The 25800-nt window shown below is 42.8% G+C and overlaps 1 protein-coding gene across 1 annotated transcript in view; it reads left to right on the plus strand.

The window, feature by feature from the left end:
* The window catches only part of LOXHD1 (lipoxygenase homology PLAT domains 1), a 124101-nt gene that overhangs the window by 92090 nt on the left and 6211 nt on the right, over positions 1-25800 (plus strand). Inside the window, exons 35-38 of the mRNA XM_048931717.1 lie at positions 790-917; positions 4938-5055; positions 10165-10342; positions 15460-15645. Coding sequence (XP_048787674.1) covers positions 790-917; positions 4938-5055; positions 10165-10342; positions 15460-15645 — 610 coding nt within the window. The remainder of the gene's footprint in view (positions 1-789; positions 918-4937; positions 5056-10164; positions 10343-15459; positions 15646-25800) is intronic.

Genomic DNA, 25800 nt, shown 5'->3' on the forward strand with positions numbered 1-25800 from the left:
ATTGATTTATGTGGCATCTACAATTCAGGCCAATAAAACATGCATGACAGAACAGCGTCTGAAATACGTTCTGTTGGGGTTATTTCATTTTATTCTTTCTCCTCTCAAATCCAGAGGTCTTTTTATCACAGGTACAGTCTTGGAAGCATCTAAGTGGCCCAGAAGTCTTAAAACCATTGACAGCTACTGGGATTTGCATGCTTTTGAAATATTTTATTCTGAATCTTATTATTCACACGTCAGGAGAAGAGAACAAAGTTAGGCTAATAAGGTGAAAATGATGCAGAGCAGTTTTCACAAATCAGCATAGCTTTAAAGTAGGAGATCTGGGAACGCTCTCAGTTGGATGCAGCACTGTGTCTCCTTGGGCAGTGAGGGAGCTGCCTTGTACCAAGTGCTTAGATGTGTAGACTTTAACTTTGTTAACTGTGTTGGATGAAATGTCACCCAGATGCACACACCAAGCACTTGGGAGAGACATTTTGCAGTTGATCCCCACAGTGCTCCAAACTTGTGCTCATTATATTGGATGTCCCTTCCTCTTGGAGTGTATGTAGGCTGAGAAAATCTGTTCCCCAAATGCTAGGTTATGTAAAGGGGAAGGTCCTGTAATAAGTTTCATTCTCTGTTTTTTACTTCCAAAAACTGTACTGTGAAGGAAATCCCAGAAGCCACATTATAACCATTTCTTACAGAGAAAGCAAAGCCTGGATAGCCTTTTGCCCAGGGTTTTGCATGGGTCGAGGGCAGATCTTTGAATGAGATCTCATTGTTTGAAACCTTCCACAGATCCTATACGAAGTCACAGTTGTGACTGGAGACATCGAAAGCGGTGGTACCGATGCTGGTATTTTCATGACTGTCTTTGGATCCAATGGGAACACTGAGGAGATGCAGCTGGATAAAAATGGAGATAGGTATGGAAACTTTGTCAGTTTTGTTGCTGAGCAGTGGAGTGATAACATAGTCTAGCATCAAGTAAAGAAGTATTGGAGGCTTTGATCATACTTCTACTGAAACTCATTGATTTCATTGAACTTGAACTCAGGAGTCTTTTAAGAGTTATGCTATGTATTTAGCAGAGTGGAGAAAAAAGGTGCTCTGTATACCTGAGGAGATAATCCTGTGGCTGTTTGTAGGAGTATTTTTTAACCTCAGGAGCCTTAAGAGAGAAACACTGCAAACAGAAAGACGAGTGGTGAAGTCCTTCATCAACCCCAAGAGAAATTGTGCATGTTTCAGGAAAACCACAGGTGCAATTTCTGTAAAACACATCTTTTATGCAGAGTAAGTAATTTAATCTAAACATTATTTAATGGCTGAGATGGGAAACCATTAGTGATTGCATAATTAAGGAAAGACAAACCAATATGCCTGTGCCTGCCTTGTGAAGGTGCTGACTCCGATCCATCTGCTCCTCCTTTCTTAGCTGGCCAGATGTCAGACAGCTTGCATCCTAAAGCAGCACGAGGGCTGCCAAAGTCTGGGCTAAGGGGCTATGAAACTTCTTGGCTTTGGATCCGTGCCACACTGCTGCAACCACTCAGTGTAGCAACCAGGGCTGCCTCCTCAGCAGCTGGCACGAAGGGGACATGTGATGACATCTGCCTGGGCAGATGTGGCCTTGGTGTGCAGAGAGATGGAAATAGGATGTGAGATGCACGGAATGCCACACTGAGTGCTCTGATTTTGCTAAAAAGGTGAAATCTCATGTTTTTCTGCAGCAGGAACAGCTAACAAATGCTGTAACCCAAGTTAGACGCCAGCACTTCTGCAAGCCAAAAATCCCACATGCTACTCATCCATTTCCTAAAGCTTTCCTGTTCCTAACACCTCCTTCAGCACAGAAAGCTTTGGCATGCTCAAAGACAGGCATGGCACTAACCATCTTTTAGAGGCAAGCTTCGTTATGCTTAAATTTAATTAGCTGATGACCTCTGAGCTTGATGTTCCCAGCAAAACAGAGTGTCAAGAGCACTGGAGCCTTTGGCCACATGATTTGAGCACAGCTTGCTGAGATGATGCTGGACTCTTCCCATCCTCCAAGCGATGCAGATCCTCCACTGCAGTGCTGGGTACCACACACTGTGTAATTGAAGATAAGGCTCAAAGCATGGAGCTATTTGCTGAGGGGATGTCATAGCAGAGCGAGTGTCTGGGCAAGTGTTTTCATCTAGGCTTGAATCCTTTGTGTGTTTAGCTAGCAACAAATCTTGTTTGCTTTGAGACCAATGCAGCAGAGATGCTGCTGATGGAAATCTCTGTGGAAAGTCAGAGCTCGTCATGCTGCTCCCCACCAAAGACATCCAACACACAGGGCACTGCATTGGTTAGCAACATGTCCCAGAACCAGTGACATCCCCATCCAAGACCCCAAGCAATCCCATGCTCATCTGTCTGCCATTTTTTAAGCCTAGGTGGGAAAACAAACCATGACTGCTCATTCTTAGAAGCAAAGCAGAGTTTGCATCAGGGTTCATCAACCAAAGCTCTCCTAAGGCACTGAGGCAGCTGCAGCCCCTGCAGTTTTACTCTTCATGACCAGGCAAGCAACATCCATAAACTATGTGGCCTATAAAAAAAAAAATCATATTTATCTACACGAGTGGAGTGATGAAAGGATATGAGGATATGAAAGGATACGAGGATATAAAAACCCAACAAAAGTGTGCCACACAGTTTGTGAGCTGTTTGTGGCCTCGTATTTCTTCTACCGGAATAAAACAAACAAAAAAAAAGATGATAGAAACTCCTGGTATAAATAAGAAGGACATGTAAAAAAACAGTAATTACTATGCTTATATTCCCAGGATATTGATATCTGGTGTTGTGTAGGGAGATACTGATGCATCTCTTACCAAATGGGTAAAAGACACTTCATCTTCACGGGGACCATGCTGTGCCAACTCACTCACAGCAGCTTAGTGCATTATGAAGAGCTGTCTGCCTAACCTGTCACAGATTTAAAGCAATTTTAGCTACATTAGTGTTATTGCCAAGACCTCCGGGCAATAGAAATATTTATAAGTGCAGACATGGTAGGAAAGCTTAATGAAATCCCTCAGATAAATGCTTGAGTGTCCTAGAAAAGGCAAGGTGCCAGACAATCCCTCTTGGTACTTCTTTCCTCTCATCTTTGTTTTCTGGGGGGAGTTCTGTTCATGTTCATATAAATTCAGGATAGAAAAATGCTATTGGATCACTTGCTTTGTCCCCTTAGAAACTGTTTCCATCTCACGTAATCACTTCTAGGAAGTAACAGGTGAGTACCAGACTTACAGAGAGGTCTATTTCTTATTTTTGCAGCTTTCTAAGTAACAGTGATTGCACTGAAAACCAGTGACAGGACCACAGGATGATCCAGGTTGGAAGGGTCACACCTTTTTCTGACACAGAAATCAGTCCAATCCAGGCACAAAAGCCCATTTTCTCATTTTCTTTCTCATGGTGAAAAGGGATGTCCTGGTATCCAGTACCACACAAAGACAAATAATAGAGGGGAGTTTTTTTAAAGAGCTAACACAGCTTTTAATAATTGTGAACTGGGACCAGAACACCCTGTCCAAATGCCTCTGGGAGTGGAGGGGAAGCAACGCTGGATGAAAACTGAGAGGCTCCAGCCAAGCCCTATTGCTAACATCTGCAGCCATGTGGCTCAGATAATGGTGTGAGGATAATCACATTCATGCTGCAGGGTGTAATCTGAGCAGGGGTTGCTAAAAGAATGTTTTTTCTTTGTGCTTTGGCACTGTGCAGCAGTAGGTGGCTGAGTACAGTGCCAGGGACAAGATAGCATCATTCTGGCTTATCTGTATTATGGTAGTGCCCACATCTTGCATCTTGCAGAGTTCTCCCCAGATTGCTCAGATGATTCAGATCCCACCGTATTGCTTGCTCATGAAAAGATTTTTTTTTGCAAATGTGGACCTCAACACAACTCAACAAGTGGCCATGCTGGTGCTGGACAGATCTCTGCATGTGGCTGCCCTGCTCCTAGCAAAGGGTGGATTTCCATCTGCATGCTTGCAGCAAGTCTGCCAGAGTATTTGGGGCAAAGCTGGCAGATTCATTTATTCTAAACCAAGTACTATTGAGCCTGAAGCAACACAGGCACTGGAGCAAGGGTTTCTTGGCACCATTGATGTTACAAGGGTGGTAGAGTAGTGGCAGTCCTGGCCAGTATGACGTCTTCTTCAGGAAGCATATGTTAGCTGCTTTCCCCCTTTTCTTTCTTTCTGCTGATTGCTATGGATGAGCAGTTCCTACACCTCCTGGTGCCTGTATACAGCAGCCAAGCATAGGGTAAGATATTTGAAGCAGCATTATAAAAAACCCACCTCAGTTCTCAGCAACGATGAGGCTGGTTTGCAAATCCATATTGAGGAGGGGTGTGGGATGGTCAGTTTGAGTCTCTTTCTAACACCATTTGTCTTCAGTTACTAAACGTGGGCTTTGGGCTGGCTAGCAATCATGTGGCTGTATTTAGCTGAGCTGCAGTTACTGTCTATCACCACAGCAAATGCAAAGTTATGCGATGCATCTTAGCAAAAGAAGATTTAGAACAATTGCTTTACCTTCCTTTAGGGCTAAGGTTAGGCACGTGGGCAGCTGCCAGGGAGAAGGTGATGTGCAGAAACCTGATTGCTCTGGTTGCAGTCAGAATAGTAATGCACACTGCAAGCTGCCTGGAACTGCTCCAGATACCTCATACGGGCTTGATTTTCCGGGGAAGGAGGAATTCCTGTCAGATCTGGGCCAAGACAGCTTGCCAAAAACACAGTAGCTGGTGATCACAGGGCAGGAGAGCTCAAGTCCCATAAAACGCACTCATAAACTTTCAATGCAAGGCTGCTGGCAAGGCATGAGCTGCATGAGGATCGAGTTGCGATGACGTGGTGAGACAGCAGGAAACCTCCTTGGTCTTTCAATCCCTCCAGATTTGAGCGAGGCCAAGAGGACAGCTTCATCATGGAAATTGCTGATATCGCACCCCTGAGGAAGATGAGAATCAGGACAGATGCGAAGGGGATGCGCCCAGACTGGTTCCTGGAGAGGGTAATGTGCTCTGCATCACTCATTGCTGTGCATCCTGCTTGTGCTAAGCCTCCCCACGCTTGAGAAAGAGGAGAAAGGCAGTGAGCACTCGTTCAGATAATCCATCCTCTCAAGCAAAGCCTCATTTCCCTGCCTTTCTCTTTATCTAGCATGCAGGCAGATTTCTTTCTTTTCCTGCTAGTACAAGGAAAGCGTCATTTTCTTCCTGAGTTTTGAATACAGTATGTAAAATGGCTCCAACTGCTTCTACTGATTGCATTTTTCCCTGGTGTCCTATCTTGCTAAAAGGCACTATGCTTGCCTTAATCTTCTCTACCCAGCCACCAGCTCCTTGTGAACAGCACTTTTGTTTGGGTGTACAGTGTAGTTTCTTTGCTATGGGCCTGATCATTGTATTTCTAGAATAGAGATAGAGTGGCATGCCAATTCCACATCATTACATGTCATTGAAGAAGGAACGTATCTCTGCCAAGCTCATTTTGCATGCTTCTGGAGGCCATGCTTCTGGAGGAGATATCCTGCTGGATTTCTACAACTCAACTTCTTGACAAGAGCAGGGAAAGTTCCAATGGTTCAAGGCACGACCTCAGCTCCTTTATCCTTCCTACTAGTCCAAAGCTATCCTTCATTTCCCCATAAATAATGTGTTTCTAAACACTGATCCTAGGCAACCACTATTTTCCAGTCCAGTGATGAGCCACTGTTCACCTGCCATGGTCTACAAAGCTTCAGTGCATTGCCCTGCTTTCTTAAACTTGAGCTAGCACTTTTAACTTTTTTCACAGCAGCTCTTTTGCAGCTTTCCAAAGAATTAGACCTTCAGCATATGTCTTCCAAATGGATGCCACAGACACACAATTTTTCTCCCTGTGCCTGAGGAATAACTCAGTCTGCTCTCTGCTTTGATTCAGTCATCATGGTCAATCTCTCTTTGCTACTTCCCCTGTAACTTCCCCTGAGTTTTACAGATTGTAATCATATAAAATGAACTCATCTCCAGCTTATTCATGGAGATGGATTCCAGGTCTTGCAGCCATGAATTAGCAATAGCTCAAAGGCAGGTAGCATATCCCCACGTTGTTCTCACCAGCTTTATCCAGCCATTCTAACACACAACCTGCTGGACCATCCCACCCACAAGTCTTTCCCAGAGATGTGGGCAAAAGGAGCTCTCACATGGACGCAGATGATGATTTATAGCCCTCATGTCTCTATAGAAGCAACAGGTGGGCCATAAATGCCACTGCTTGGGAAAAAGATTTTACAGGCTTTGAAAGCTGTACCCATAGTTTGTACTCCTCTGTTGATGCATATATCCACACCCTCATGGAATGCAGAGAACTTTATTTGTTAGTTTTCATTTCCACCTTCCCTGCAAAGGTGAACACAGCATTTGCATTGCAGGCAGTGGAGCTGGGAGTGCTCTGGTGAAGGGGCGGAAGGATTTGTGTTCTCTGATTTGTATTCCAGCCTTGAAAACTTATGTCGCTTGGAGTGACATGAAAACTGATCTGAGCCCATTTCCATTTCTGTCAAAAGTGCATATTAAAGCTGCATAATGAAATACTTGTGGGGGTAGTGCTAAACCCTCAGACAGATGGTTCACAGTTAGTGCTAACTAGCACAATGAAATGAGAAGCTAGATTAAGCTATCAACCCTCTAATTAACCATTTGTTGCTCCATTTATTTACAAAATATTCTCGGTGTTGTTCTTCTACTAAAATAACAATAAAAGACCTTTTAAATTCTCTTTACTCTTTTTCTCTTTTTGTACACTGTTTGCTGGCCATAACTTATGCTACTTTTGGATCGCCAGAAATGCAAGTGCAAAAATACCAATTAAAATGCATCAATTATCAATGATGTTTCATACTGCCAAAAATTCAGTTTACAAGCAGGGAGCAGTCTTTCTTTAATTTTTTAATTTTTTTATTTTTATTTTTTTCCTATCTAGATTAAATACATTGATATTTCATTCAGAATCACAGTAAAGCGATGGAGACAAAGACTCAAATGGTACCAAAAATGGCAGTAAGATTTCAATGCTGAAGCTTAACAGCAAGAGGGAAAAAAAATTGGTCAGTGATGCTTTGGAGTAGAGTGAATACTGCTGGTTATTCTATTATTGCTACAGCTAGGTGTATCTGTCTGCCCCTGTACAGCATCTTATAGATGTGGTATCCCACTTTGCAAACAGAAAACCCCTTTGTCCAAATGTGGTTGGATTCAACCCAAACAGTTGAATTCTGCAGAGCTGGGTTCCCTAGGAATTTTAATGCTACTTCATGCCGTCAAAGCCAGGGAGATAAGAAGCTGCCTTAATGAAACTCTAATTGCATTGCATTCAAACAAATAATCCTGGATACGGGAATTTGTCTCTATCCTTTTTCCTTTATTTGAAGGAGCTTAAGAAAATTCAAGACAATGCATCATAGCTGAAGCTGATTGTCACTCTTTGCCACAGTGCAAAGTCTTTTTGTTTTAGTTAGAAGACCATGATATTAAGTGAAACTAATGACATGCAACAAAACCATAACAAAAAGTGTGGCTGATTCTTTAGAGGTGAAATCAAGAATGTCCTTGTATTGGCATTAGTAGGGTGTGAATCCCTGGGGAGCTTGTTTGGTACTGCAGCTTGGAGAAGGCTGTCTGGAGGTAAATCAGACAAAGGGACATGTCAGACCTACCTGTTACCACTGTAGATGCCCCTGTTTATTGCAACTGGTTTGGACTACATGACATTTACTGGTTCCTTCCAACTCAAACCATACTATGATTCCGTGATATACAGTATACTTTTAATTTTGAGCTGGCTGAACTTCCTGGCAGCTACAGTATTTGCTGAGCTACAAAGAAAGTTATCAACATCTTATTCTTTAGCACTGCTACCACTTTTCCTTTTTATAGGCATTTCACAGCCCATTTAAAATACACGTGTAATTATTGATAATGTTCTACCTTAAAAGCAGGCAGGATGTCCACAGTGAATATAGATATCCTAAAGAGTAACTTCTGTGTGGTGTGAAGAAACAATATCATTTTTAAGCAGTCCTCCTTGGGGTTACTTTTTTGATCCAAATCACAGCTCTGCATCTGCCTCGTCTCCCAAACTATCTAGGCCTCCTGTAAGCAGCATGGAGGTTCTCCTGAGAGAGGCAGAGATCACAGAATCACAGAATGGCCAGGGTTGGAAGGGACCTCAAGGATCACGAATCTCCAACCGCCTGCCACATGCAGGGCCACCAACCTCCCCATTTAATGCTAGACCATGCCTAGGTCTTAATGCTAGACCATGCCTAGGCTAGAGATGCCCTGAATGATGTAGAATCTCAGACTGGTTGAGTTGGAAGTGACCTTGAAGCCCATCCATTCCAACTCTCTTCCATAGGCTGGTATTGTGGGAATGGCCTCAAATTTCACCGGGGTGATTCAGGTTGGATGTTAGGAAAAATTTTGTCTCTTAGTGGTCAGGCTCTGGAATAGGCTGCACAAGGATGTTGTAGAGTTACTGTCCCTGGAGGTGTTCAAGAAGAGTTGAGATGTTGCACTAAGGAATATGGTTTAGTGGGACGTATTGGTGAGAGGTGGATGGTCCTGGAGGTCTTTTCCAACACTGATGATTCTATGATATTATGATTCTATGATCAATCAGAGAGAAAACCCCAGATGAGTGTCCTGCCCACAAAACTGTACACCACACAAATAACATCGCTGCTGCTTCAGCTTCATCACATCCACTGCCATCTATAAAATCATTCCTTATAACCCGCAGCATTATCTTCTTCTGAACTGCTGAAGGCTCCAGCTCAGCTCAGCTGGGGTCAACAGGAGGGCATAAGCTGGGACACTGCTGTTTGAAGACAGAATCTCAGAGGTGGGTGGTGAAAGGGCATGAAGCCAGGTGTGCAGGTTGCAGAAGGAAAACTCCTGATTGGATGTAAGGAGGGAAATCTTCACATCAAGACTTGTGCAGCTCTGTGATGTGGGAAATCTCTACACTTGAAGGTTTTTAAAACTCATCTCTATATGGCCTTGCATTTAGCCCTGCTTGGAACATGAAGTGGAACTAAACAGCACCATGAATCTCTTTTAACTTAATTCACCACAATTCCATGATTCTTCCTTCCTAATATCATGTCACACTTCTCAGGCACATCTGAGCTCGTTTCCATGACCTTAGCAGAGATGTGCATTGTTTTTTGATACACCGCTTAACTTGGGTATGGTCTTTGTGTTTTTGCTAGACAGTAACACAAATGGTAGCATGCAGCCCTATCTCCTCCCTTCCCTCTAACTCCCCAGTTTAGTGGCAGTGCATTCCCAGGTTCTTGCTGTAGGCAAATGCAACACCTTCTTCTCGGTAGACTGATGCTCTGCTGACACCCATTTAAAACTGGGAAAAGCTCAAATGTTGAACATGGAAAGGTAGGTATTTTATTTGCTATTTACTGGAGTAACTCTCTTTCCTGTTCTATTCTCTATTCCAGGTTCTTATTCTGTTCTTAACACCAGAGCATCTGAGATCCTTCCACTGATACATGAGGCAGTATGAGTAATATCTGTTGCATGTTGCTTGTGCTGTCACTTTTTCACAGAGGGAAAAACATGTGAAGCCTTAAATTCTGCTGGCCTAATTTGTCTTGTGTTTCTTGTTCAGGGTTGGTCTGCATTTTTCTGCAATGATTACTGTGGGTTTGTGCAGAAGAGATGAGCAAAAGAAAGATAGTGTGTACTCCAGGAGAATGAATATGGCTTTTAATAATTCTTTTTTCCTTCTTCCTTCACATTAATACCACATAGGCATCCAAAAAATATCTGACTTTCCTAGAAAACAGCTTTGTCCATGTCAGAAGAGCTCATTTTTTCCTATACTTTACCCCATGCATGAGAAAGTCCAATATTATGGTGACTGTTTCCCTTGACTGTTCAACACAGCAAATACTGTCTGTAGGGGAGAGCTCTGCTGATCCCCAAAGATCTGATTGCAGATTTTCAATCTATGACCAAACTCTACCCATGTTGTACCATGCTGTGCACTTCATAAATTTAATATCTGCCTTCCTTCAAACTGTATCTGATGCTTTTTCCTTGACGTTGTCTCTTTGCAGATAGTCATGAGGAACCTGACTAATCAGGAAGTGGCCACATTTACATATGGTGATTGGCTGTCAAAGGTGAAAAATGCCAAGGGAAGTCTTGTGTGTGAGATGCCAGCCATGATAAATGATGAGCAGATGATGGAGGACACCACTTATACTATTCAAGTTAAAACCAGTGATATTGGAGGTATGTCCGTGGTGGATATCTAATGACTTTTCTAGTATGAAGTTCGATTTCTAACAACAAAAAACGTCTCATAAATAATTTGAAATTATGTTAAAAAAAGCATAATCTAGCTCTACTATGATGCAACATAGCCATTTTGGCTATCTGCTCATCACAGCAGTGTTATTCTATAGGATCCATTCTTATCTAAGCAGTGGGTATGAAATATTTAGACACAAAGCCTATGCTTGACTGTTCACTACTTCCTCTGAGGAAATCTTAACCATAATCTATTTCCAGACAATGCTGAGGTGCTCAGGAGCCTCCTTTTCCTATTAGGTCAGGTCCATTGATTACATGGAATTGACAAATAGATTAATGTCAACCCAGGAGCTTGTGGGCTCTGGATTTTTGATGGCACCATCTGCTTTGTCCAAAGAGGAGAGCAATCATTCACTCTCCTTTTTAAAATGTTTTGAGACCATTTATTTCAAGCAGTGAAATAACAACCCTAAATGCATGTAGAAAACATAAATCCACGTGGCTTGAAGAGGCAAGAAATGGGATTTCTATGTCATTTCTTGGGATTGTTGCCTCTTTTCATGATGACTTCTGTCAGGTTGCTGAATGAAAGCCACAGACACAGACACAACTGCCTCATGCCAGATTGAGGCACATCACACATCCTCTCACCCTGGCTTTGTCTAAAATATTCACCCTGTAAGGGGATTCTGCCACACCAGTGCTCTTATCAACCCCTGATCTCTACCTGTCTCTGTTTTCACTTTTATTTTTTGATTTACCAGTAGTAATTTATGCAGCTTCTGAGGTTTGAGTGGAGAATATCAAAATTCTCCTGGCAAAGTGTCTTAGTGCTGCCTCACCATTTTTCATCTCTCTAGCTGCTCTGCCTGCTGTTTATCTGAAAAACTTAGTGAAACACTAAAGACAGAAGAGAGATTTGTTTATCTGTCTGGCAATCCACCTAACATAATGGCAGAGCTTTCTATGACCTTTTTATGAAATTCAGGCCTATCTCACAAAGGCGATAGAAATGAAAGCGAGAGGAGAAATGGGAGATGACAGCAACAGGAGACAGTTCTGCCCTTCTCATTGAATGAGAGATGAAGGGTATTAATGATGAAGCATTTTATTTCATTATGAGCAGTGACAACCAGTAGGAAGGAGCAGATTACAGAGAAGTTTCAGAGAGTCTGTTTGTGATTAGATCATAGAGAGCACTGACATCATGCTGAACTTTATCCAGCTTATCTAAAGAGGGGACAAGTCATGAACCATCTCTCCTCTTTCATCTTTGTGTATTCCATGATTGCTTCTGGTTGAACCAATTGAGGAAAAAGACCTTTTATCCTTGACGATTAGTGTAAACACGTTATATCATCTCCTGCCACACTATATATTGCCTAGGGACAGCACTGCTCCACTGTGAATAGAATCAACCATGTTTGTTCCTAGGTATAATAGTTTTCTCTGCAATAGCTTTCAACTTTCCCATCCATCAGAGGCAATGAAAAAAAAAGAAAACATGTTTTGTCTCATTTATTTGTCATTCCAAAAATTATACTCATGGTCTTAACTCCTTCAAGGCTGAATTCTGCATGGCCAAATCATGCAGGAGTGGTTTCCTAAACACTGGGCTGCCAGCATTCTCTGGAGCATCCCCCTTCCTGCTTTTTTATCAGGTTCAAACAGGATCAAGACTAGTAAGCTAGTCTAGATGGATTAAGTTAGAGAAAATGAATCCCACCAAAATTGTTGTACAGCAGTCATTTCTTCCCCATCATACACACAATAGCAGTCCCATTTCATTTTGTCCTTAAAAAAAAATGGGTTGCAGTTTTCAAAAGTAATTCAGCTTGGATGTTGGATAAAAGCTCCTCCTGCAAGTAGGCAGATTTCTCTTTCAGAGTTCAAAGGCTACCAGCTGTAACTCAGATGGCAGCTCTCAGAATACATACAGAAAGAAGAGGAACAACTCATTGCATCAAACACATCCCAGGTCAGATGGAGAATCTGTGGTTTAAACCAAGACCTGGATTTACTTTCCGTCTTGTAAGACAAGTAAAGAACAACATCATTTTCTTCAAGATGTGACCCACAGACATGGCTGCAGTGGATTCAGAACACATGGTGGTGCTTTCTGTTCTAAAAAAAAGACCTTTGCCTTTTGATTTCAATCTACACAGCTTTTCTGTGTTCTATATGTAAGAATCGTATACATGGTAATGCAGTAAAGATTGAGAAAGAGTAAACATTGCTTTCACATTTTCCAAAAATTAACGAAGCAAGAGGTTTTTATCTCTGCTGTTAAAAGATTAATTAGTATGTTGTTAGCTCAGCTACAGACTACAAATTACATAATTTAATACAGTTGTCAGTTCCAAGTGCTGTATCCAAGTCTCTGTTAAGACAAAAGAAGGACATTCTTTGGCCTCAGAAGGCTATGACTCAAATCCCCTCTGGTCAAAAATGATGCAGCTGTTCAATCGTAAAATTGTAGATACTCTTATTGGAAGAGGCCTCATGCAACTTTCTCCTCCATGGTCTACTGCCAGCACTAGGTCAGATTGGCCAGTGTGAATCTTGGATGCTTCCAATATGGTGCTGCCATGACCTCCCCAGACACCAGTTCCAGACCCAGACAATTTTACCAAGAAAGGTTTTTTTCCTAACATCCAACCATCACCTCCACAGCTCCAAATCTGTGGCTGTGGCTCTTTGGGGTGTCTGACATATACATGCCCAGCACACAACCCTGTAATCTCTATCATGAGAGATGGATATTGATGTGGCTCCAGGTTGGATATGGCTCTGGGCAGCCTGGTCTGATGGTTGGTGACCCTGCACATAGCAGGGGGGTTGAAACTAGATGAGCATTGTGGTCCTTTTCAACCCAGGCCATTCTATGATTCTATCTCTCCCTATATGTACTCACAGGTGTCCTTGCTCACCCATGACAGCTCATCTCCCTTGGCCTCCCCTGACAGCCATGTGCTCCATCACCTTTCCATTTTGGCAAACATCTGATAGGCTCTCCCTGTTGTCCCTGCATCACCCTTGACCTGAAGACACAAAATGGCACGATGGTTCAAGTAGGGGCTGCTCAATGCTTATCAAGGAGCATAAGATGTTCCCTCCAACTGCTCATCACACTTCTCCTAGTGTAGCCCAATATGTGGCTTGCATTGAACACTAAGAGCTCGCTGTCAGATCAAGTTTGTACTGAATACAAATTGTTGCTGCTATAACTTCTGGATCCTCTTAAACTTCCAATTCCCTTCACATGCAGAGCTTATTCTACCCCTGATGCAGAACTTTGCATTTCTCCTTGCTGAACTTCATGAGATCTCTGCTTGCCCAGTCCTCAAGTTTCTCAGTGTTGATCTAGATTGGAGTTCTGACATTCAGTGTGCTGCTCACTGCCTCAGATTTAACGTTACCTGCAAATCTGATGAGGATGCTGTGTCATTTTTTAGGGTAATGACAATGAAGTTCAGTGGTGCGGACACCACTCCTGAGCCTCTGCCAGCTAAGGCCTGTGCAACAGCACTGCCTTCATCCCTTCGTTTATCAGTTTTTCCTACTGTTTCTAAATGTACCTAGCAGTTTCCTGGGTTTAAAAAGAAGAAAAAACAACAATGAAACAACAAAACAGGATGGTTTGGGGTGGGGAGACAGACGCAAATAGGTGAATTGATTCAGCAGTTTCTGTTGTTGTTTTTTTTTTTTTTCCATCTTCTGCTAATTGCCTACAAGAGAAATGTCACGGCATGAGGCCTCCATAAGGTTCTTTTTGCCTGGAAGTTTTTGCTAAGAAACAGTTGGTTCTGTGCTTTTTGAGATCTTGCATTAATTGGGAGCCTCCTCCATGTAAGGAAATGGAGTTTAGTTTGCTTTGTTCCTCACCTCAGCAAGATTTAGAGTCGTAAAAGGTGCTGCCAGATGAACTGCGTTAATCCCTGATCCTTTCTCTTCTTTCCTAAGCCCTTCCCAGGGAACTGCTGAAAATTAACCCCAGTTTAACATAGGCAATTTTTCTTTACCTGTTCTCTGTGTGACTCTTTTCCTTCTTTTTTATTTTCTTTTTTCTCTTTTTTTCTATCACCCCCCCTCTCTCCCTTTTAGAATTTTTTCAGTCCTATAGGAAAAGCAGTGATTTTTTCCTAACTCATATATTCATGTAATTATGCTGAGGAAGAGGTGGATTTCCCTGGATGTTCTGAGTCCCCCTGACTTTGTCTCTGCACAGTGTTTTGAATGGAGCTATGGGAAATACCGTCTGTGTGCCCAATGTGGATTTACGACACTGCTGCATAAGGAATGGCTTGGCAGGCACTTAGGAGTTCTCAAAGCAGGGAGATCCAACCAACCAAGGGCAGCAGATGATGAGTTTCTCTGAAAGCCAGATTTGGGTTTGATGATCTCATTTTTATTTGTCAAAATTCAAGAGCCTCAATTCTGACAGAGCAATGAATATCTGCCCAGGTGGAGACAAAATTCTCTGTGAATCTGCTTTCTTATGAGGGCATCAAAAATAAAAGGAAATAGGATGACAGTTTATGTTTTCTGTCAAATTTTAAATAGTGCCCTATAAAACTGCATTAATGCCTTCACTAAAATTTTTGTAAGTTCATTGTATGTAATGGTGTAGCCTTGAACTCTCAACAGTCAAGAAAATTGACTACATATCTCTTTTCTTCTGCAACATGTGTGGACAGTAGTGGACATGAATTACAATATCAGGTAAATAAGGACTGACTTAGAAGTGCATCTTTTCCAAGCACATACATGAGAAAGCATTTTTTTTTCCTTTGATTCAACTTGAAGAATATTTTGAGAAACAGGAACATAGAAAGAAGGCTTGTGGGAACGGAAGAAGGGCTGCAGGATGACACAGCATTTTGGCTGTTAATCTGTATTTTGCTTTCAAATCCATTAGGAGCAAATATTCATGTTGATAACAGCACAATGTCCGTACCTTGAATGCAAGTCAAAGTATTTCAGCTGTGTTTGTGTTCCAAGTCGCCTTTGATGCCTCCATTTCTGGGCATTTGGAGGCTGGTTCCAGCCTGTGTGGCAGGGCATCTCATGACCTCATGCCTTGCTATCTGTTGCAGGAGCTGGCACTGATGCCAACGTTTCCTTGATTCTGTTTGGGGAGAATGGAGACAGTGGGACCCTTGCTCTGAAGGAGTCCAACAAGTCTAACAAGTTTGAGAGGAACCAGATGGATGAATTCAACTTCCCTGACATGCTGAGCCTGGGAGATCTCTGCAAAGTGCGAATATGGCATGACAACAAAGGTCAGGGTGGTGAGGTGTGGGGTGCAAAGGGACAATGACTGGTACAACCCACCAGGAGGGCAGCTCCCTCTGTAGCCATGGGGCAGTTTGAGGATGATTCCCAGCTCCGCTGCAGCCTGAGTAACCCAAGGGTCATACTGGGACCTTGTGGCCCAGTTTGCCTAGACACCCTGCCTTCATGCAGGAGATTCAGTGGGCTGATGGTTGGATTTGACAGCCTTAGTGGCCTTTTCCAGTCTTAATGGATCTATGAGAGGGAATGGTGGTGGTGGGCTGATGGCTGGATTTGATGGTCATGGTTGTCTTTTCCAACCTTAATGATTCTATGATTCCATGATTCTGTCCTGTGTGTTCTGCTCTAACGTTTCCCCAGTTCAGCAGTGCTGCAGCTTAGACAGTGATATCACCTCTGAAGCACAGGCATACCAGCACAGCAGCTCTATTAATGAAACAGTTTTGTCACAGGCCACTCTGGCACCTTCCTAGCAGTTTAATCAACCTGACACCAACACACAGGGTAATGCAGCCTGGCATAGGATGGTGAGCTGTATAAGATGGAAATGAAGATCTGTGTCTGTCTTTATTAAAATCAGTGCATCACACAGAGGGTGTGCAGAGCCCTGCTGAGAGATGCTGACATTTCCCTGCTGCTGGACACCCTAACTGGTTTCATAAGCAGCAGCAGCAGCAGTGCTTGGTACTGCTGTCACAGTCATTTGCGCTGTTATTCAGGTCCCAGAAACTGCATCTTGCAACAAACACACCCACCACACTGCTGTGATGACATCTCCCAATCCTGCCCCTCTAACTCCTTCAGCTGAAGAGAATGATTTTGCAATAACAATGAATGCATTGCTCACGGCAGGCTAAACCCAGACATGAAGCTTGATAGCTCCCAGAGACCCATGGGCTGGTTTTAACTTGGTGGCTGGAGAGCTGATTTAATCTGAATTCAGTTGCCAAAATACTTGTTCTTTGAACCTGCTGTTCAGATGCTGAAATGGAGAGGGCTGTCAAAATACCCATCAGAGTTTTAACTCAGCAAACAGACATCCCTGTAGTTGCAGATGTGGTTTGGATGTCATTCTGAGGGCAGCAAGAAATCAACGTAGACTTGCAGATTCCTCTTTAAATATGTTATCAGTAAAAATGTATACAGAGAGCATTTCCCTTAGAAGACCTCGTGGCTCCCCAGGCATTGGTCAAGCTAACAGAACAAAACATGCCCACGAGATCAGAGCTGTTCTTCAGGGCTTAGGCATGGGAATGGACACACAAGGCAAGAATCAGGTCAGACCAAGGGTCTGCCAAACCCAGCAGCTGTTTCCAACAGCAGCAATCATTGGGTGCCTGAGGAAGTGAAGGAACAGAGCGAGCATGTGTAATCCTGCAACGTTCTCTGCTTCTCACTACATGTAGCTCAAGGCATCTACTGAGCTGGATATCATTTTTGTCTGTTAAGTAACTTGCAGTGAATTTGCTCACTGAAGGGCTTGTTCAGGCTTTCCAGGAGACATTCAGCATGCATGGCATCCCATGGCCTTGAGTCCAGTGGGTCTGCTCTCTGCTTCATGATGAGCAACTTCTGTTTATCTTACATCGGTGCCTTTTCCTTCTTGAACAAGTGATAATGGTTAGAATGAATTCTAGAATGCCTTCAATTAGTAGGGACTGTAATGATCATCAAGTTCCAACCCTATTGCCATGGGCAGCTGTTCATCTTCTCCATGCCACTGTTGGTTTTATTGATACAGATTATAGAGAAACCACCGTGCACCTGAACTACGGTAAATGCTATCTGCATGCTGTTGGCTGGTGATGAAAGAAGGCTACAGAGCCTACTCTAGGCCAAGAAGTAAATTGCTTCAACTAATTTTATTTTGGTTTTGGTAGAATATGTTGCCAGGTAGTCACCACAAGCCAGCTAAAACATGTGTCCAGAACCTAAGAAAAATAGTTCATATTTATAAAAAATGCACATTGCAACTGCATATTCTCTTTCCTTATCTCTCCCAAGTCACTGTTTTCCATTTATAAAAAATAGCACATAGTGTTTTACCAGGCCATGTTGACTATGGGTTTATACCTTGGAAAAACAACATGCTAAGGATTTGTTCAGTATAAATGTAGTTGCTTTTCCCCTCAGTAAGAAGGACAACTATAGTTTAAGTCATACCATATGTTGTCTTCATTGTTCTTGTGTTAGTCATGTGCAAGGCATATCCTATCTACAGCTTCACACAATGAAGCATGACAGTTTGTTGGGTGGCTAGAATATTTATCACTGCTGGGATTCCAGGCTATAGCTGTTCTTTACGTACATGCTCTCTCTATATACATTTTTTATAGATTGGCTTTGTCAAGTGGTTAGAAATTCCTGTCTCATTTATTTTGGATGGAAGTAGTGAGGTCAGGAGCCAAGGGTCATGTATGGTTTTTATCAGATGCTTGGGAGACTCTGGGTATTAAACAGAAATGTGCTGTTACTTACCATTAGTTTCAAGCAAAAAGTTCTACTAATTCCTTACTATTTTGAACTACATGGCTGTCTGCCAAAGCTCTGTAGAAAGCAGCCTCATAGTGGACCATTCCATTGCTCCTCACATGCTGAATGCTTGAAACATGGATGACGTTCTTTTCCTAAATTTCTTGATAATTAGCTTTAACAGCAGCATAAATCTGGTTTGACTCAGCAGTTATCCCGTGGGCTGCTTAAGAGAACAGCTAACTAATACGTCTTCTTTTTCTTTCAAACATAGAATCATAGCATCATAACACAACCTGGTCCAACCAGCGAGTGAATGGGATGGTCCCCATCTGGGGGTAACAAACGTTTGCAGGACTGGCCCAGTGTGGTGGCTTTGCCATGAAATCCAGCTCAGCACTCAGTCTCAAGAGCAAAGTTTTGCTGCAGTGGATTTGCTACCTGTTCATACTGTCCTTTGTTTATCGTTTCACTGAGGTTTTACTGTACCAGGCTATTCACAGTTGAAGAGACAGTAATTGCAATGGCAAAGACTGTCAGAAGGTCTTTAAAACAAACACTGTTTGTCTTCTCCGGAAAAAACATGCCAGAATGCTGGCTTTATAGTCCCACTTTAATGCTTTTAACGTCATCTTCCCCACCAAACCCACCACGTGGCATCTCCATCTGAGAAATGAAACACAAAAGATGCCCCCATCCAATCCTCTGACTTCAGTAGAACTGAGCGTGGAAGAGGTCAGTGCTTGCTTACAATTAGGCAGCTCAGAGACTTTGCAGTGCAGATTCAGGGAGCTTGCTTCTGACTTCCCAGGTGCTCAGAGCTCACCAGCAATGCCTGGTGACAGTGAGCTGGTGAGAACGAATTTTAGCTTTGTTTTGCTTCATATCTTTTTATCCTGCCCCTGTTTGCTTTGAGGTACTGGTGTTCAATCTAATATATTTAGAATTCCTGAGCAAATGTAATTGCCTCCAGACTCCCCATCTCCTGATCTCAGATAGGCACTATGTATTTTCTCATATCTCCATTCATTTACTTCTACATTTATGCAAGATCGGTATCAGCACGCCTGTAGAAATGCTGGCTTTCTAAATGCATTTATCTTTTTTTCTCTGATTTAAGGACTAAATCACCATTCTGGAAGAATGACTTGAAGTTTTGCAGCATCTCAATAATGAAATTTTTTACTTATAAAACTTTTTTTTTTTTTTTCCATTTTCTCTTTGCAGCAGGGGGATGTGGGAAATCTGGATCTAGCTCCCTCGTCTGCCTGAGTAGATTTGAACTCAGATGATAAACTGTCATTCTAAAGTCATTAATTTCAGATTCTTGATTATCCCTGTTGCCATCAGCCCAGAGGAGCCAGGAACGGCCTGATTGTGGACAGACCAGACTTCTTTGTGTTATTAGAGAAGCAAAGATAGAAGAAAATAACCCATTTGCAGAGCCCAACTTCTGTGGCTCAACATAGCACTTCTCCCAGTTACGCCAGCTATGACATTGTCTGATTGAGTTTTAAACAGCATTAATGCCCCAGTGACTCCTTTTGGGTGCGTCTGCCAAAGGAGAAGGTATCTTATTCACCTTTCTTGAACTGGATGCAGTGCAGGAACATCATTATGTCCATGCTTTTCCTTTTCTTTCTCTGAAGGAACTGCCTTCTCAGAAGCAGAATCTAGGACCAGCTTAGAAATCGAGTGTGTCTTGCACTCACAGCACACTGCACATCCAGAGATACGTTTTTGCAATCTATAGACATCATTCCAAGCCTTTGGGAGCACTGGTAGAATATAATATATTAAAAGAAAAATAATATCTGGTTTTCTGCCCTCTCTAAGCATTGGCTCAGCTATCAGACTTGGAAAGGTCATATTTAAGCCTTCCTTTCAGCACTTGCCAGCTCATTCATAAATCTGCTGGTTCACGGGGCACTGAATGGTTTCTTCTTTAAGTAAAAAGAAAAAGGAAGAGAAACAGACGCATAAAGCTGCTCGAGGAGAGAAGACTGCTCCATCCCCTTGCTTTGTTGATGGCTCAGTAGAGAGAAAGACAACCTAAAACCCTGACTCTTTTGCACGGGTTGGAGTCAGACAAGGCATCATTTTGCACACCAGGTCCATGTAGGATGCCAGCAGCTGTAATGTGGCTGCTTAGTCCTTTGGATTGCCAAATCCACCCTTAGCCCTCAGGAGACCCCAGCACAGACCCTGCTGAGGCAGATTTAGAAACCTTGGAGCTGGAAGGGACCCTAAAGGGTTATCTAGTTTCCTCGTTACAGCACGTTGTCTTATCATAGAATTATGCTATAGTCATCACAACAGAAGCAGAAGACACAGCAGAAATCTCACAGCCCAGATTTGACAATAAAAAAGAAAAAAAAAAAAAAAAAAGGATTTAAGGAAACAAAACTCTCTAAGCATACTCAGAGAGAAAGTAAATACTTCACTGTTGTCCTTGCAGAGTCATTCCTTGCTTCCCAGTTTCCTATAACCATTCACTACAGAGTGGAAGGAAGACACCAGACCAGCTAGCAGCTGTAAAAATACTAATCCCATGAAATCTTTTTGCTACAAGCCTTCCCTGCTTGTGACAAATTATCCTGCACCCTTATTAAAAGCTTTTGCATCAAGTACGCTTCAATAAAACACAAAATATGCTTCAATCGCAGGAATATTCTCTGAGAAACAATTATATCTTCACTGGGCTCCTATGTGTTGTTGCACTGGAGTAGTTTATCAGTAAGATGTGTGCTTGTTTGCTGTTGTTTTAATTTATTGCTGGGTTTGCCCTGATTTAAATCTTGCACTGAACACATTGCACAGGCAGCTCAGGAGGGCAGCAGTAAATCTGTTTTCTAAAGCTGTCCCAAGCATTAAGCATTTGCTTCATCAAAGGTTGTGAGAGGTTTTGCACTGCATGCTTGCTCTGATGAGGAATGCTGTGGTGTGAGCTCCTGTGATCCTCAAGGAGAGATGCACAAATGCATCTATTTTTATTCTGCTGCTGTCTTGCTGAATGACCTTGTGCAAATCACATCCCTCTGCCTCATTTTCAATTATGTAAATTAGGGATAAAAGTTATTCACCTTCTTACAGTTTTTTGAGGTGTACCAATGCAAAGCTAGATGCTGTGACTTCAGCACCTCGTAATTAATGCTCTCTTCCTAGCAACCTGGCTCTCCAAACTCCCACCACTTTCTGGATGACATCTCATGTGCTGGAGCGTAAGGATGGACAGCCACATAACCAGGCAGTGCATAAATAATGCTGTAGGACACGAGGCCAAGGAATTGCATTTGTAATGTTCACTACTTTGTGCTTCAGAACACGTGAAGAGAAAAAGGAAAAATAATGAAGTTAGGAGCTGAGCAGCACTGGTTGTGGATGGCTGGTCCCTGAGCACTCAGTGTCCCAAGCACAGCTTTTATTTTACTCCTATGGGAACCTCAATGTCATTAAGGACAACTATCATAGAATCATAGAATCACAGAATTTGAAAGGGGCTTCTGGAGATCATTGAGTCCAACCCCTGCTAAAGCAGGTTCCCTACAGTAGGCTGAGCAGGAAGGCAACCAGGCAGTTCTTGCATTTCTCCAGAGAAGGAGACTCATAGTAGAACCAGGAGTTGATCATCCCCTTGTACTCAGTTCTGTAAGGCCATACCTCAGTGCTGTGATCAGTTTTGAGTCCCTCACTCCAAGAAGGACATTGAGACCATAGAGTGTGACCAGAGAAGGGCAATGGAGCTGTGAGGGGTCTGGAGAATCCATGTTATGGGGAGAGGTTGAGGGATCTGAGAGTCTCTACAACTGCCTGAAAGGAGGCTGTAGCCTCTTCTCCCAGGCAAAAGCAATAAGGATGAGAGGTAATAGCCCTAACTTGTGTCATGGGTGGTTCAGCTTGGATATTAGGAAAAATTTATTCTCCAAAGAGTGGCAAAGCACTGGCACAGGCTGCCCTGGTAGAGTCACTGTCCCTGGAGATATTCAAGAACTGTAAAGATGTGACACTTGGAGATATGGTCAGTGGGCATGGTGGGGATGAGTTGGCCTCGGTCTGGGGGATCTTGAGGACCTTTTCCAACCTTCATGTTTCTATTATTACCCTTGAACAGTGTTAACAACCACATCCAAAAACAAAGTAAAGATGTGTTGCAAAAAAGAGAGAGGCAGAGGAGGAAATTTCACTTCCATGGGCACTGTATTCCTGGATTTACCTTCCTGGTCTGTCAGTAGGGATTTGATCCCTCCAGATCCTATTTCACAAAGAATAGCTCATTTTCACTACAGCAAGGATATAGATCAGGTTCCTGGCAAATTCACCACTACAGGGGTCATTTTCTTTCCTTTTCTCTCATCCTCAGTAAATGGTTCTGCATGTGTCAGAGTAGCTTAGGATCTTAGGGATGAATATTGGCTGGGGCAAGTGGAAGCTGTTCCCAAGAGAGGCAAAGGAGACTTCTGATGCTGCAAGTTGGAGTTCTCCTTGATTGAACAGATACCTTAATTGTTTGTATCTACTACTTCTAAAAGCAATCCCCAAAGTGGTTCATCAGTGTAGAAATGCATGACAAGGAGCTCACAGTCCAAGCTCTCTGTCTAACATCAGTAAAGTGTGAGCCTTCAGCATCACCTGGAAAAAGCAAGGTGGTCCCATGAAGACCCGTCCCATGCAGACATGCACAGAGGATCCCTGCCCAGCATCACTCAGTTGTCAGGTTGGGCTCTTTACTAAAGGGAGATAAATAGGACAACTTGCTGCTTTTTTGGATAGGGACACTTGGGGAAAAGAATGCTTTTCCCTACATGACACTAAATTATACAACTGCCAGAGACAAGCAAGTAAAACGATTCTGTTTTCCCCAAAGCTCTTCTCCTCCTCTAATTACATCTGAAATGTTTTGCATGCTATTGAAAATGTCACTTCCAACTGCAGACCATTAAGGGGCTGACGCAGCACAGCCGTAGGTTTCATTAGGGCAGGACTGCTGCTGGGGATTTTTATGGCAGCAAAGCAGGCCTGGAGTGGAGCTCCTTTTGTTACAAACATTGAACATTTGTTATGGTAGATTGTCTGCAGTGTCACAGTGATGGCCATATTAAAGACCAAAACCTGCAGAATCAAGTGGGAGCTGCTCAGATACACGTTATTTCTTCCTCTCTTCTCAGTAATGGAGTGGCCTGGTCTGTCCTGAAGTCTCTGCAGAAAAACTCATGTTTTTTGAGGCATTTTTGCTACTGACTTGTGTCTGTGCCCTGGTAATCCTGGTACTGTTGGTCAGGGTGCCCAAAAGGATGCAAACAGATCTGTACTAGCAAGTGATGGAACTTGAGTGATGGACTGACTGTAGCCTTTTACATCAGGGCAGAATCCATCATGTAATGCTATCTTGGCACCCAGTGAAAGGACTGATAAGATCACTGTAGAGATTCTCCAAATTCTTCATGCTTCACAAACAGTGGCCAAGGATCGTCCTTGGCAATGCCTGTACTCCTTGCTGGCTTCTCGTCCCTGTTTCTTGGTTGACGCCTATCTATTAACCATCCAGCCTGAGGAACTGAAGCCTTGGGGACTACATCCACATGGGATGTATTTCCCTTTCCTGTTGCTTTTCAGGTTAGGATTAGGGTCTCTGAGCTCATTGCCCTACAGATTCTACCCAGGGACAGAAATCCTGAAGAAGGAATTTCATGATCTGAAAATGGGTCCTGCAAATGCGTTTTTCTCCTTTCCACTGTTGTGCCCATTGGCACACAGAGCTAGGTCCACATATTCTCACATTTAGACTCTGTGCGTAACTAGATTTTAATTTGCTTCTAGTTCAAAAATACGTTAACTATATTTTTCCCAGTCTGAGAGAAGAAAGAAATAGAACTTTTCTGGTAAGGGAGAATAATTTCTTCAGCTTCACATAAATCCTTTAATGTCCATATCAGCTTTTAGATAGTTTTGTGCTGTGGCACTGAAGGTCATGATGATAAAAGCTGATAAATTCATCTTTTGCAGGGAACACCAGCTAAGCTGCACTTTATTCTTGTTTTGCCCCCAGTACATGCTGGAAAGTCAGCACTACTTCATTTCTCCGCATGATAAAAGTGCAGATTTTTGCTGTCCTGTTGAGCAGGAGTGGAGAAGCAGAAGGACAGAGTGCAGGTCTTGTTCAGCCCTTTACTGATACTGCTGCTTAGTGCTGATCCTGTCCCAGTCAAGAGGTTCACTAATCATCGATGCATTCCATCATAGTCCTCGACCACTGGTGTCTCTCACTGGAGAATGCTGGGATGTTTTCCTTCTTTCATCCTGAACCATTTTAACGAAGATTTTGATGGAAGCAGAGCAGCTTCCCGAATGCAATGCAGAGATGTTCATTGAACTTAAATGGAAATGCCAAAAAAGAATAGGGGAAGGGAAGCCTGACAAAAAAGATTAACGGCTGACACTGCCAGCATGCTTAGAATGAAATCCCAGACAGCCCCACAGAGTACCTTAGAGCACAGTGGGCGACTTGATAAGATCTGCCCAGCAGGCACTAAGCTGATGAGGAGCTGCAAAGGTGTCATGTATCAGCCTTCCCCCAAAACCTCCACATCTTTGCTCTTCACAAGAAGAGACTCAGAGGAATCATAGAAGCACAGATTCATTAATGTTGGAAAAGAGTTCCAAGATCCCCACATCCAACCCAAGCCCTCCCCATCATGCCCACTGACCATGTCCCCCAGTGCCACATCTTCATGGCTCTGGAACACCTCCAGAGAAAGGGACTCCACCATCTCCCTGGGCAGCCCTGTCCCAGTGTCTGACCAGTCTTTGGGAGAAAAATATGTTCCTAATATCCAATCTAAAAATGTCACCACTGTATATAAGTATCTAGGGGAATAAAGAGGATGGAACCAGACAATGATAGAACAAGAGGTCATGGGCACAAAGTGAGGTACAGGATTTGGATTAGATGGTCTCCAACTGTGCCCTCCGACATCAATGATTCTGTCATTCTGTGCTACCTAAATCGGAGCTTAAGGGAAAATAGTGTCTTTGGTTGATATTTGTGCCTGTTCATTTGGTGATTTCCTACCATGGGGAAGGCTCAGAAAGCCAGTGTACAGGACATGGATACCTTCAAGGCTGATAGGAAAAAGCCAATGGTGATGCTGTGGCATGTCACAGGGCAGAGTGATTTGTTGACGTTGCTCAGAAATGTGCCATCATTACCCTTTAGGGTTAATTAAGATTAGTATTTGAAACTAACGAGGCAGTCAAATGGTTGTGAGTGCTTGGAAGGACAAGAGCTATTTTATATTTCTGGGATGTAACTAATAATTCAGCAGAGATGCTTCATCATGAACATAACCTTTTGTCTGAGTAATAACAGAACTTGTAAGCAGAACTGTGATAACTTTCCATGTCCCCAAAGTCAACAAAAGATTCTGCTAATTCAAGAAAGCAAATGTTCCAAAATGCCCCATTCTTGATTTCCAAGTTACTTTTCAACTGTAAAAAAATAAAGGGAGAATAGAAAACTAAGAGAGGGAGCTACAACTCATCAAAAGGCCACAAGGTGAAAAATAAATGACTGATTGTGTGTAGTTATAGCATTAGTCTATTCATAGTGTGCATGTGCTTGTTGCCTAGCAAGAACAGCATGGGTAGTTTCCTTAAACATGCTGGCTGATAGG

The sequence above is a fragment of the Lagopus muta genome, chromosome Z, assembly GCF_023343835.1.
Source record: "Lagopus muta isolate bLagMut1 chromosome Z, bLagMut1 primary, whole genome shotgun sequence".
Classification (NCBI taxonomy): domain Eukaryota; kingdom Metazoa; phylum Chordata; class Aves; order Galliformes; family Phasianidae; genus Lagopus; species Lagopus muta.